Below are 13359 nucleotides of genomic sequence, written 5' to 3'. Positions count from 1 at the left end.
CAGCAGGCTGCACACGTGGGGAGGACCTCCAATTAGCACTCTCCCCTCACAGGTTTAGTACCTGCAGCAGCAACCTGGTTCTTTCACTGACTCTAGACTCTAGACCCCTGGACCAATGACGAGGTCTCAGAACACAGCAGAATTTGTAGCACAGTATCATTCTTCCATCAACTCTGAAATTTCCCCTAGATGTCCTTGCTTGCCTTCCACCCCCCATTTCCACTTCTTCCTTCCTTGCATGCAATGAATATTACTAACTGCCAGGATGTTGAGGATTAAATTACATAATGTATTGAGGTCCCCAGCACAGTGCCTTGTACACATTGGAGCCTAACAAACCTGAGAGCACCCAGGAGATGCTCAGTAAAGCTTGTTTTAGTGAATTGATGCATGTTGTTTCTCAAACACAGTCTTGCTCAGACACTGCTGATTTCTCTATTCTTCTCTCAATTTGATAAGGTCAACAAATAGTATAATTTGGGGGAGGGGGAGGTAATGGGTGATATTGCTGGAACCAAATCTATTTGTGCTTAGAAATGATGTTGTGTCCCAGCATTTCCATTTTTAGGTTAAAAATAAAATTTGGGGGGCTTCCCTGGTGGCGCAGTGGTTAAGAATCCGCCTGCCAATGCAGGGGACACGGGTTCGAGCCCAGGTCCGGGAAGATCCCACATGCCGCAGAGCAACCAAGCCCATGTGCCAGAACTACTGAGCCTGCGCTCTAGAGCCCACCAGCCACAACTGCTGAGCCTGCGTGCCACAACTACTTAAGCCCGCGCACCTAGAGCCCATGCTCCGCAACAAGAGAAGCCACTGCAATGAGAAGCCGGCACCGCAACAAAGAGTAGCCCCCGCTCGCCACAACTAGAGAAAGCCCTCATGCAGCAACGAAGACCCAACGCAGCCAAAAATAAATAAATAAATTTATAAAATAAAATAAAGTTTCATTGGTCCCTCCCAAACTTCCTGAATCATAATTTCCTAATGTTGAACCCCTGATCTCCAAGAGATGTGCATGTATATTACAGCTTAAAAAGCAATATTTACTTAAATAATTCTCAACACTGCTTTCCCATTGGGAAACCTTAAGTAATTGTAAGAAATACCATCACTCCAGAAATTATTTCAGTTGTTCTGAGGATGAGCCTAGCATCAATACTATTTTAACAAAACCTTCACGACCCCTTTATTTGCAGATCAAAGAACATTTATTAACCCTCAGGTGATTCAAATATCAGGTTGCTATCTATATTGGATCTTAAAATTCTTTGACTCTTGTGGTCTTCAGAGGATTCCAGAAAGGAGAAGTTTTTCTGTGCTTCTCTAGACTTTTAATTGCCAGAAATTAAGACCCACGACACTCTGTTTCTGTTGTTGTTGTTTCAAAATTCATGACACAGTGATGAGGCAGGAGTACCGCTATCTCCACTGCTGGAAATGAAGATGCAAAAAGGTTGTCTTAGGCTGCTCTGAGCCGCTGACTCTAAGCTAAATCCCCAAGGATGTCCCGGAAAAGGTGGTGCTAGAATGGAAAGCAGGAAGACAGCAACACACCAGCAGGAACAAACGTAAAATTTTCTCAACACACCAGCAGGAACAAACGTAAAATTTTCTCAACACACCAGCAGGAACAAACGTAAAATTTTCTAAGTCCTCCAGGAAGCCCTGCAAGGTTCGTGTAGGCATGTGTTACCCTCTGCTGGCCTGGGCACATTGAAAATGGGATCTACCAACAGCCCCTCTGAGATATGAAAACCAAGATGTCAGACTTCAAAGGAGCTGATCAGAACAGAAGGTAGAAGGGCACCCAGATGGCAAGGGCTGAGACTGTGCTGGACATATAAGGTATGTTGTAGGTGAGGCTTCTCCTTGCTGGGCACGGATCTGGTTCCTGTCTTTGTAGGGGTTGGTGTAACTCCAGTGTCCAGGGATGGGCAAACCCTGGACCAAAGCCTCTTTTCCTCTCTCTGGTAGTTCTCTTCTCCTAAGTGTCTCACAAGTTCCCAAGTTCTCCCATGCTCTCCTCAGGTTGGTTTTCTTTTCCCTCCTGATGTTCGTCTTTGCCTTGCAGAGCAAGTTTCCTAGCACAAACCTAGAACTAAGACTTCAAACTACCCAATGGACCCAATGTCATTATCTTGTTATTCAGTTAGAGATGTCTGTATTCTTCTATCTCCTTAGGTGTATTATTATTATACTTCCTCATATTAATGTCATAAGGATAATAATCACTATAGTTATTTATTATTATTAATTTTCTTATTATGGATTTTCGTGTGTGGTTATAGCTACACAGCATTGACTAGTGATTCTCTACTTAAGAAAGATGTCTGATTTTCAGAAGATGATTGCCAAGGGTTCTCAAACAGACACACATTCACAGTCTCCCATGCTCCTTGCCATACCACTTAGTATCTTTTCAATAAGCAAAACCCTTATTTTTCAATTCCAGCTCCAGAAGCAGGGACAAACCTGTGAGTAGGTGAGTTCCAGATGAGGATTCCATTGATCTTAGTGAGGCCTTGCTCACTTTACAACAGCTCTTCAGGGACCAGGAATCTCTTTTTCCATCTGAAGAGACCCAGGGAAGTATTCCTTGACCTGCTAGAGAAACCACAAAGATTTGTAAGTCAACTCAGGGATGCAGAAACCATTCTTATCTTCCTGAAAATGTTGTAGAAGGTATCTCAACCTGACAGAGCATTGTCAGAATTTTCTATGTCACTTCAGGAGGTCCAAAGTACCATTGCTGAAAACTGAAGAGCACAGAGGATGAGCCACACCTGCCAGAGCCTCTGTAAATATTCTAAGTCCTCTTGGGTGCCCAGAAAAGCCAGGGACTGAAATGGAAGGCAGGGAGAGTGAAACACACCAGAACAATCAATTGGAGAACTTTATAAGTTCTATGTGGCTACAAGGAACCTCTAGTGCCTGCTTGTGTCACACCTTGCCAGCTGGGAGCTCCAATAGTAACATCCTCCAAGAGTCCCAGAATGATATATATGAACACAGATGTCTGGACCTCAAGGGGCCTGGGTTGATCAGATGGCAGAAAGAAAGCTAGGCACTGAGAACTGAGATAGCACTGGGAGCTTAATGTATGTTACTGGTGGGGTTACTGTATCCTGGATGTAAATCTGGGGTCAAGTTTTGTCAGCCCATTGACCTGAATCCTGATATCTGGTGGGAATATTTTTCTTTAAAGTATGTATTTATTTATATATTTGGCTGTGCTGGGTCTTAGTTGCGGCACGCAGGATCCTTGTTGCGACATGCGGGATCTTTTAGTTGCAGCATGCAGGATCTTTAGTTGCGGCATGCAGACACTTAGTTGCGGCATGTGGGATCTAGTTCCCTGACCAGGGATCGAACCCGGGCCCCCTGCATTGGGAGTGTGGAGTTTTAGCCCATGGACCACCAGGGAAGTCCCTCTGGTGGGAATCCTATGACTGGTAGGCTCCAGACCTGTGTCCTCCACCTCTGCTGGGGAGATCCCTCTTCCCAGGGTTGGTACAGGAGGTCCCTCATTGGCCCATATTCCCCTTCTTTGGTTTTTACTTCCCTCCTGTTCTCATCTGTGACTTTCAAAACACATTTTATTGTGCAGACCTAGGGTTCAAACTCCAAAATATTCCATGATGTCCAATAACAGTATCTGGTCACTTAGGTAGGAGAGTCTGTATTCTAGTCTACAATCTCCCTAGGTTTCTAATTATTATCATTTTTATAGTTACTACTTTTATTATAATTAGGATAATCATCATTATCAATGTTGTTACTCATTATGATTTTTATTATTATGTTTTTTATTATGCATTATTTTTGTGGTGGTAGTTATACAGCACTGAGCAGAGTTTCTCTTTTCACCTAGGTGTCAGGTTGACTGAAGATAAGGGAAGGTCCCTCAACATACCTACATACCTACACAGTCACAGTTCTCCCAGGTTCCTGCAGTAGCCTTTTTTTGTTTTTAAGTGAAACACCTTCATCAGTTTTTTTTTAATAGTATTTTTAAATTAATTATTTTTGGTTGCATTGGGTCTTCATTGCTGTGCATGGGCTCTCTCTAGTTGCGCTGAGTGGGGGCTACTCTTCGTCACGGTACATGGGCCTCTCACTGCGGTGGCTTCTCTTGTTGCAGAGCAGGGGCTCCAGGTGCACGGGCTTCAGTAGTTGTGGCACGCGGGCTCAGTAGTTGTGGATCACGGGCTCCAAAACGCAGGCTCAGCGCACGGGCTTAGTTGTTCCACGGCATGTGGGATCTTCCTGGACCAGGGATTGAACACATGTCCCCTGCATTGGCAGGCGGACTCCCAGCCACTGTGCAGGCAGAGAAGTCCCCCTGCAGTAGCCCTTGAGGCCTGTTTGTCAGATGAGCCTTTTGAAATATTAGAAGTCTCCTTCCAGAGGCAAACCCCACCTGGACATCTGGAAAATTTTACAAGTCTTATTGAGGGCCCCCAAACTGTTTTGCTGGCCTTAAGGACCCAGAAGGCTGTCTTAGACTAGCCAGAGCCTTCACATAATTTTCTAAGACAATTCAAAGGCACAGGAGGTGCTGTTACCTTCCTGGAAAAGCTGCAGAGGGCATCCTTGCCCACATGAGCCTCCTCAGAATTCTAAAAGTCAGCACAGAGGCTGGAAATCTGGCTTTAAAAACAATTGAGGCTCAAGGGAGGCATCCTAGGCCCCCCTGAACCTCTGGGAATGTTCTACATCCCCTTCGGTGTCCAAGAAAAGCTGGTGCTGGGGCTTCCCTGGTGGCGCAGTGGTTGGGAGTCTGCCTACCAATGCAGGGGACACGGGTTCAAGCCCTGGTCTGGGAAGATCCCACGTGCCGCGGAGCAGCTGGGCCCGTGAGCTACAAATACTGAGCTCTGCACGTCTGGAGCCTGTGCTCCGCAGCAAGAGAGGCCGCGACAGTGAGAGGCCCGCGCACCGCGATGAAGAGTGGCCCCCGCTTGCCACAACTAGAGAAAGCCCTTGCACAGAAACGAAGACCCAACACAGCCAAAAATAAATAAATGAATAAATAAATTTAAAAAAAAAAAGAAAAAAGAAAAGCTGGTGCTGGACTGGATGGCAAGGAGGGGACAACCTGTCATGTGACCTACCATCAAATTTTCTAAATTACTCAATAAACTCAGTAACAGCTTAGGCTGCTACTGTCGCCCCTGCTGGTTGAGGAGCACTGGCTGAGATATGTGAACTGAAATTTCTGGACCTGAAGAAGCTAGGTAAAGAACAAGAAAGGCAACCAGGCCATCATGAGGACTTAAAGTGCCTAGTAGAGGGGGCCTTTGAGCAGCAGGTGGATCTGGGCCCTGCCTTCTTTGCAGGGACCCAGGCCATCAGAAAATTGGCTCAACCCCTGAAATTCCATGAGGTTCCTGTGGCTGGTTGGTTCTAAAACAGGGTCTCTCTATGTCTGCCCTATAGGGATCTCTTCCTGGGGTTGGCATGGGAGTTCCCAAGATTGCCCGTGTCCTGAATATTATTACAATAATTCCTTATCATTATTGTTGTTGTTATAAAACGTTGAATAAAGTTTCTTGATCCGTGAAGAACTGTCTCATTTCCTGAAGATGACAGAGGGTTCCCAAAGCACACACCGCTGCTCTCTGGCTCCCAGGTTAGCTCCTCAGTCACTTCCCCCAGGGAACTTCCAGAAACTTTCCAAATACACTGCCAGATGCCTGGACTGGCCTTTTTTTTTTTTTTTCCCTCAGGAGAAACTCAGGGAGGGCATCTTGCCTGTCTGAGCCCCTGGAAAATATTCTAAGTCACCATAGGTCCAGCTTTGAAATGGTTGCCTATTTGAAGTGGATGCCTCAACAATCAAAGCTTAACTCAGGCACTTTTATTACAAAAAAGAAAAACCAACTGTCACAATATACATTACAGACATTTAAATGAACAAAAATAAGAGTTGTCTCGAATGACAGATTGTTTTCCAGATGAATATTTATGCCTTATCTTGCTTTTACTTATTTCAAAACCAGCATTTCAGAATAATGACTACATATAAATAACAGTGCATTTCATTTTTTAAATAAGAAAAATTAATATTGTTACTATGACTTAGTTGGATTACACACGAAATCAACATGACTAGGTAGTCTAAAACATCATTCTTGAAATAAGCAATATTTACAATAAACAAAAAATACACCATTGGCAAACCATTAATTTAATTTAATTTAAACCTCAATTAACGAATATCTACATTAAATTTGATAGTTTCCTTACATTATTTCTCCTGTTCGACGGAAACTATTAGCTCAATGAAAGTGAGTTCTGCTGCCCCCCAGTGATCTCTTTCTGTCATAGAACCTCCAGATGTAGCATGGGCCTACTTACACCTTGGTTTTGATGTAGCATAAGTGATTTAGGACTTCCGGGTACAGAGTTGTAAGAGACTAATTTTGTGTTACTTTAAGTCACCGAGTCCATGGTCATTTTAGAGTAACAGTAGGACATTATCCATGGAAGAATATCAATACAATCAACATTTAGATGGAATACAGTATGACCGTGAGCAAGGTGCCTTGCTTTAAAACAGGTTAGGGAGCTACAAGCAGAATTGGGAAGAGCATAAACAAATAAATCAAATCACATACGTTGCTATCTTTATGTTTATTTGTTTCTGATTGTTACAGATTATGATTTTGATAAGAATAAATAAAATAGTCCTTTAATATCTTGGTTCTATTTTAAAAAGTGTATTGGTGCAGACATCTTCCATCAGAATTACTGTATGTTATATTGTGTACAAGTTCACAGAAAATGAATTTGTCAAAACTCAATTTACCAAATATAGCAAATTTCCCACTCACCAACCTCACTGATTTACCAAAACGTAATTTGTGTCAAACATAAATACATTTTAAGGAGATTTCTATTTGGAAGGGATGATTTTTTTAACACAATTTAAGGTCAGCTAGGTATTTCATTTGTCCAGTTACCACCGGATTTAATAGATCCAGTAAAATGAATTTGTTGAGTTTCAGTGTGGTTTAGTCTTCTAATGAGTTAACATTCATTTAGAGATGTATACATTAAGATGTTGTGTACATGTATACATACATTCACAATATTATTCAGCCTTTCAAAAGAAGGAAATATTGCCATTTCAACAATGTGGATGAATAGAGCTGATGTTATGCTGAGTGAAATAAACCAGACACAGAAAGACAAATACTGCGTAATATCACTTATGTGTGGAATTTAAGAAAGTGGAACTTACAAAGACACAGAGTAAAATGATGGTTTTCATGGGCTTGAGGTGGAGGAAATGTGGGGCTTTTTTAGTTGTAAGATGAATAACTTTTGGAGGTCTAATGTAGAGCATAGTGATTATAGTTTAAAATACTGTATACATGAAATTTGCTAAATGAGTAGATCTCAACACACACAAAACAGTAAATCTGTGAGGTGATGGATAGGTTAATTAGCTTGATTGAGGGAATCATTTCACAATGTGTATGTATATCAGAACATCACATTGTACACTTTTAGTATATACAGTGTTTGTCAATCACACCTCAATAAAGCTGGAACAAATAGTTTGAAAAAAGGAAATAGAGAACAGTATGGATCCTCTTGCTGCAGATTCTGTGCTGTAGTAATAATAACAATGAAAAACCTCAAAAACAGTGAAACCTCTGGGAAAGAGCAGGAAGTTTGCTTCTGAGACCTTTAGAAGACGTGCAGAAGTAAAGGACTTGGTCAGTTTTTAAAAGTTGTATCTACATGATTTACCTAAGCAGGGGGATATATTTTGTTACTGGGAATGCTTGATTGGATTTATCTTGACAGACACTCAAGTTATTTAGGGTGTGTCCTTTGGGTTACATGGTGAGAGAGGTTAGATGGTTGATGGGATTATAGTTTATGAGGTTATATGATTGATGAGGTTATCAACTGCATAAAAAGAGAACTCACATCAGAGCAGTGTTTTGTGTAGAGAAAGAAGTTCTGAGCTCTGGAGTGTGGTGACAGCAACCTCAGGAAAGACCTGGCTTCATTGGATTTTCCATCCATTTGATTTCTGGTAAATAATGAAGATAATTTTCACAAGAAGCGACAAATGTCATTTATTTTAAAAATGAATTTTAATTGAAAAATGATCACATAATCTGTCTACAAGAATTTGGGGTAGGCCCCTTGAGGGTTGGTTCGGTTGTTATGGACATGGAAATTTTCTAGATTAATCATTTCTACGTCGTGGTCACAGGGAATTGTACCTAACCTTAGAATTCAGGTAATATTTTTTTGCAGTTATACCAGTGGAGAGCACAGTAAATAAATAAACAAGTTGCCTAAATGAATAGTAGAATTATATTTAACACAAAGGGGAGGGAAAGAGGAAGGCTAACTGCGGTTGAGATTTAGAAAAGGGATCTTTGGGGAGTTAACATTTAAACCAAGACCGAAAGAAACTGTGTATGGTGTGAGGGTGTATGTGTGGATGAAGAATGCTAATGGGTCTCCGTGTAGGGATGAGAGCAATACCTAATTGTATTTGTGTGGTTCTCTGAGGGCATGTAAAAGATCAACCCCTTGGGCTTCCCTGGTGGTGCAGTGGTTGAGAGTCCGCCTGCCGATGCAGGGGACACGGGTTTGTGCCCCAGTCCGGGAAGATCCCACATGCTGCGGAGCGGCTAGGCCCGTGAGACATGGCCGCTGAGCCTGCGCATCCGGAGCCTGTGCTCTGCAACGGGAGAGGCCACAACAGTGAGAGGCCCATGTAAAGAAAAAAGATAAACCCCTAAATGTCTGGTAGAACCATTAATTAACAATGCCAAATAGAGGAGTCTGATTTACATCTTCGTTTTGGTAGGGGAGGCAATGTCCTAAGACATATTTCATTTTAGTAGCACGTGACTATGCAATTGGAGTTGGTAGGTCAGGATTCCATAATCCCTGGATCAGTGTCTTGATCAGCAGAGGTAGTAAAAGTTCAGACAGACATGAGAATCCCTGGTCTTTCTACTGAAGTGAGTAAATGTGGATTAAACAGGCAGGTATAGCGAGGAAGGTGGGGCTGAATACAAAGTGGATAGGTGGATGGCAGGTTCCCAGGTGGTAGGAGAACCTAGGTGGGGAGTGATTCTGTGAGATGAGCTGAAAGGGGAGAGCCTGGGATTCCAGGGTGGGGCCTCTGAGTCCTTCCCTGAGAGGTGATGATTCCTGGTGAAACCTAGGTATGGCATGTACCCCTCATGACAATCCTGCTGAGACATTTGAGTTTGGAAACAGACCAAAATTGTAAGGCCAGATGACCCATTTCCAAGCCGTGCAATTTTGTCACATTACTAAAGCTCTGTAAACCCCTGTTCACAACACTGGTTCCCTCAGTAAAGGATTCAAAATCAGCAGGGTTATCGTGAGGCTCAATGAAGCCTCTCTAAGGAACTCTGCAAGCAGGGATCTCATTTACTAAAACTTTTCCTTTTTCTCTAGACCTAGGAACAAGGAGGTGTGTTGAAACTCCTGCAGAGAGGACCATGAGAAGGGTGCACAGATCTCACACCCAGGCCTGAAAGATGGGGAACTGCCTCAAATCCAGCATCTTGGATGACAGCTCTGTTCCTGAGTCTCCATCCCGCTGGGTGGGCCCAGGCGGGAGGAGACGCTGGGATCAGGAACCACATCCGGAACAAGTTCCAAATCCCATCCGTCTTCCAACACCCAGCTCGCTTCACCAAGCAGCACAGCTGATGGAAGAGGAACAAGTGAGGTTAGCTCAAAGAATCAGCCATAAAGAGCACCTGCCTCAAGGAGTGTACGGAACAGATAGATTTGAAGAAAAGATCCAGGAGGAGTGTGTGATTTGTTGGTTGGAGTTTGTGCGTGGGGACTCCATCAGATCTCTGCCCTGCGCTCACTTCTATCACCTGAACTGCATCAATGAGTGGTTGACCAGGTCCTTCACCTGCCCCTACTGTCGCAGGCCCGTGGATGTCACACAGCCTTCATCCCAGGACATTAATTGAGCCAGGATCCCTTGTTTGATTTCAAGTGTCCCATCATTTTTAGTGATTTTGATATTTTGTCATCGTGTCTAAGTAGCCAGGGATTAGGAGTTAAAATCATGCCCAAAGATTTCCTAAAAACTCCTGTCATGTTGCAGATGATGGCAAACAATTTATAATGTTTTAGAAACTTAGGGAGATAATAGCATGTAAAGCCTTGACCAAGTGTTCAGAAGTGTAATTATATCTTAGCATTTTTCCAGTACATGGGATGTGTACCATGTTGCAGCAGCTATACATGTTGTATTGTGTCTGTTGAAGATTAGGGAAAAGAAAATGGTTACTTTTCCTAAGTGATATAACTTTCTTCTCCCCAATCCAAACTGGCATTTGGACCAAGGTTTTATGAAAAACTACAATTTATACAACTGAACTAAAATGAAATCCAATTATATATGAGTGAATAAATGAAGAATCTTATTTTCAAATAACCCTCCTAAATGGTCTTATCTTTTTTTTCTCCATCATTTTGAGACAATTAACTTTTTGTCTTGTAAGTCCAATCAAGGGGAACAGTGTCCCAGGGAAGAACAGTCCTGAGTAGGTTTATTAGCTGTGTAATTACGATGCGTTCATGTAATTTAGCTGTGTTTGTGTAAAGGGATAATAAAATAGTTTTCCATCTAAAAGTCAGAGTTGAGGGAGTGATATTGCTGGAGACCCCACATGGACGAGGGCATTAGAATGATTCAGGATGAGTGTATGCAGAGGTTTGACTTGGATTTGCAATCATGATTTGGAATCATGGAGTGAACTGAACTTCTGATCACTGTGGGCTAATAAGCATACACACCTCCGTGTTTTCCACATTTTTATCTCTCAAATGGAGGTGTTCATATATTATTAATGAGCAAGAATAGTCATAGTCGTCTTCCTTGTGACCATAGGCAAGGAAAGCCCTCCCCTTCTTTCTCTTAGAGCATACTGCATGTTCCCGGTGATTAGGGCCACATCCTCATGAAGGACTGATGTTTATGAGATGTGGGTCTGGAAATCGGAAAACTGGGGTCCCATGGCTTCTTTGTCCTTCCTCAGCTTTGCCTTCTTGATGCTTGTACTGGCGACCCCTCCCCTTTCACCCTCTCTCCTAGTTCAGAAGAACGTGTGAGTCCCACCCAAACCACCCAGACCCTGGGTAAATGCCTGCCACAGCTCTCAATGCTCCATCTTGTGCAAACTGGTCCCCTCAATTCTCTTCCTCCTCTCTCTTGGACCCCGACCCTGTGGAAGCAGAGGGAGGTTAGGTGACTGGACACCCACTGGGCACACAGAATCCTCTAGTCCACCCTGAGCCATATATGTGGGACATTCTCTCCACTGAGGCTGTCCAACCAGTGCTGAGAGTGAACAAGAGGAATCTGGCTCCAGGGGATAATTGCACGACTTTCTCAGACCTCCTAGGACTATAAGCCATTTGTGATGTCCTGTTCCAAATACACCCAGACAAAGGCACTTTAGGTTTGATTTCCCATAGCAATCCTCCCAGGATCCGCACAAACATTACAACTCCCTATCCAATCTTTGGGGATAAATCTCTGATGACTGTGTATGGAGTGTCTTCTCTTTTCTCTTCTTTAAAATTTCTTTTTTCTTAATTTAACTATACTTGATTTACAATATTGTGTTAGTTTCAGGTGTACAGCTTCACATTCTTTTCCATTATAGGTCATTACAAGATATTGAATATAGTTCCCTGTGCTATACAGTAAATCCTTGTTGTTTATCTATTTTACATATACTGTAGTGGTGTGGGTCCTCTACTCCTAATTTTATCCCATACTCCTAATTTATCACTCCCCCTCCCCTTTCCCCTTTGGTAACCATAAGTTTGTTTTCTATGTCTGAGGGTGTTTCTGTTTTGTAAATAAATTGATCTGTATTATTTTTTAGATTCCACATATAAGTGATATCATATAATATTTGTCTTTTTCTACCTGACTTACTTCACTTAGTATGATAATCTCTAGGTCCATCCATGTAGCTGCAAACTTCACTATTTCATTCTTTTTTATGGCTGAGTTTTATTCCATTGCATATATGTACCACATCTTATTTATCCCTTCATTTGTTGATGGACACTGAGGTTGCTTCCATATCTTGGCTATTGTAAATAGCGCTGCTATGAACATTAGTGTGCATGTATCTTTTCAAATTAGTGGTTTGGGGTTTTTTGGACATATACACTAGAATGGAATTGCTGGGTCATATGGTAGTCGTATTTTTAGTTTTTTGAGAAACTGCCATACTGTTTTCCACAGTGGCTGCACAAATTTGCATTCCTACCAACAGTGTACTAGGGTTCCCTTTTCTCCACATCCTCGCCAACATTTTTTATTTGTGTTCCTTTAGATGAAAACCATTTTGATAGGTGTGAGGTGACATCTCATTGTGGGTTTGATTTGCATTTCCCTGATGATTAGCGATGTTGAGCAGCTTTTCTTGTGCCTGATGGCTATCTGTATGTCTTCTTTGGAAAAATGTCTATTCAGGTCTTCTGCCCACTTTTTAATCAAGTTGGGTATTTTTTTTGATGTTGAGTTCCATGAGCTGTTCATATATGTTGAATATTAACCCCTTAACAGACATATTATTTGCAAATGATTTTTCTCACTCAGTAGGTTGTCTTTCATTTTGTCGATGGTTTCCTTTGCTTGCAAAAGCTTTTAAGTTTACTTAGATCCCATTTGTTTACTTTTGCTTTTGTTTCCTTTGTTTTAGGAGGTATGATATGATATCAAAAACTGTAATTGTGAGGGGAGGAGAGTATATATAAGGATTTTTAAAATGCATTTGGAATTAAGAGATCAGCAACTTAAAACAATCACGAATATATATAGACTGATATCATATACCTATTATTTATTATCAGTATTATAATTATTTATATTTATACCATTCTGATTATTGTCAAGTAAAATCAAATCCAGAGTTCTATAGGGAGAGACTTTAAATAGAAAGAAAGGTTATTGCAGGAATTCCCTGGTGATCCAGTGGTTAGGACACCGCACTTTCACTGCCATGGCTCCTCAGGTTCAATCCCTGGTCGGGGAACTAAGATCTCGCAAGCTGTGCTGCACGGCCCAAAAAAGGGAAGAAAGAAAGAAAAGCTATTGCAACAGGGAGAACCATCTGATTGCAGAGATCAGCAAGCATCTCAAAGTCAAACCAAAAAAAGATTTTCTTTCACATGGTAAAGGGGGTAAGTGGTAAGGGGAAGTTGGGCACTAGGCGGAGCTTAAGCCAACTGCGTGACCAGTGTGGTGTGGAGGGAAATATGTCTTGCCATAGCCCATCTATCCAGGCTTCCCATGTCTCCAACCCC

General features: G+C 42.1%; 1 protein-coding gene across 1 annotated transcript; it reads left to right on the top strand.

The window, feature by feature from the left end:
* Positions 1–9527: 9527 nt before the first annotated feature.
* LOC116746743 (RING finger protein 11-like) lies at positions 9528–10465 on the top strand. Its single transcript, XM_032618401.1, has one exon. The coding sequence runs from the start codon at positions 9549–9551 to the stop codon at positions 9996–9998; it is 450 nt and encodes a 149-aa protein (XP_032474292.1). The 5' UTR covers positions 9528–9548; the 3' UTR covers positions 9999–10465.
* Positions 10466–13359: the final 2894 nt, after the last annotated feature.

The sequence above is a fragment of the Phocoena sinus genome, chromosome 21 (assembly GCF_008692025.1).
Source record: "Phocoena sinus isolate mPhoSin1 chromosome 21, mPhoSin1.pri, whole genome shotgun sequence".
Classification (NCBI taxonomy): domain Eukaryota; kingdom Metazoa; phylum Chordata; class Mammalia; order Artiodactyla; family Phocoenidae; genus Phocoena; species Phocoena sinus.
This window is presented reverse-complemented; position numbering and strand designations above follow the sequence as displayed.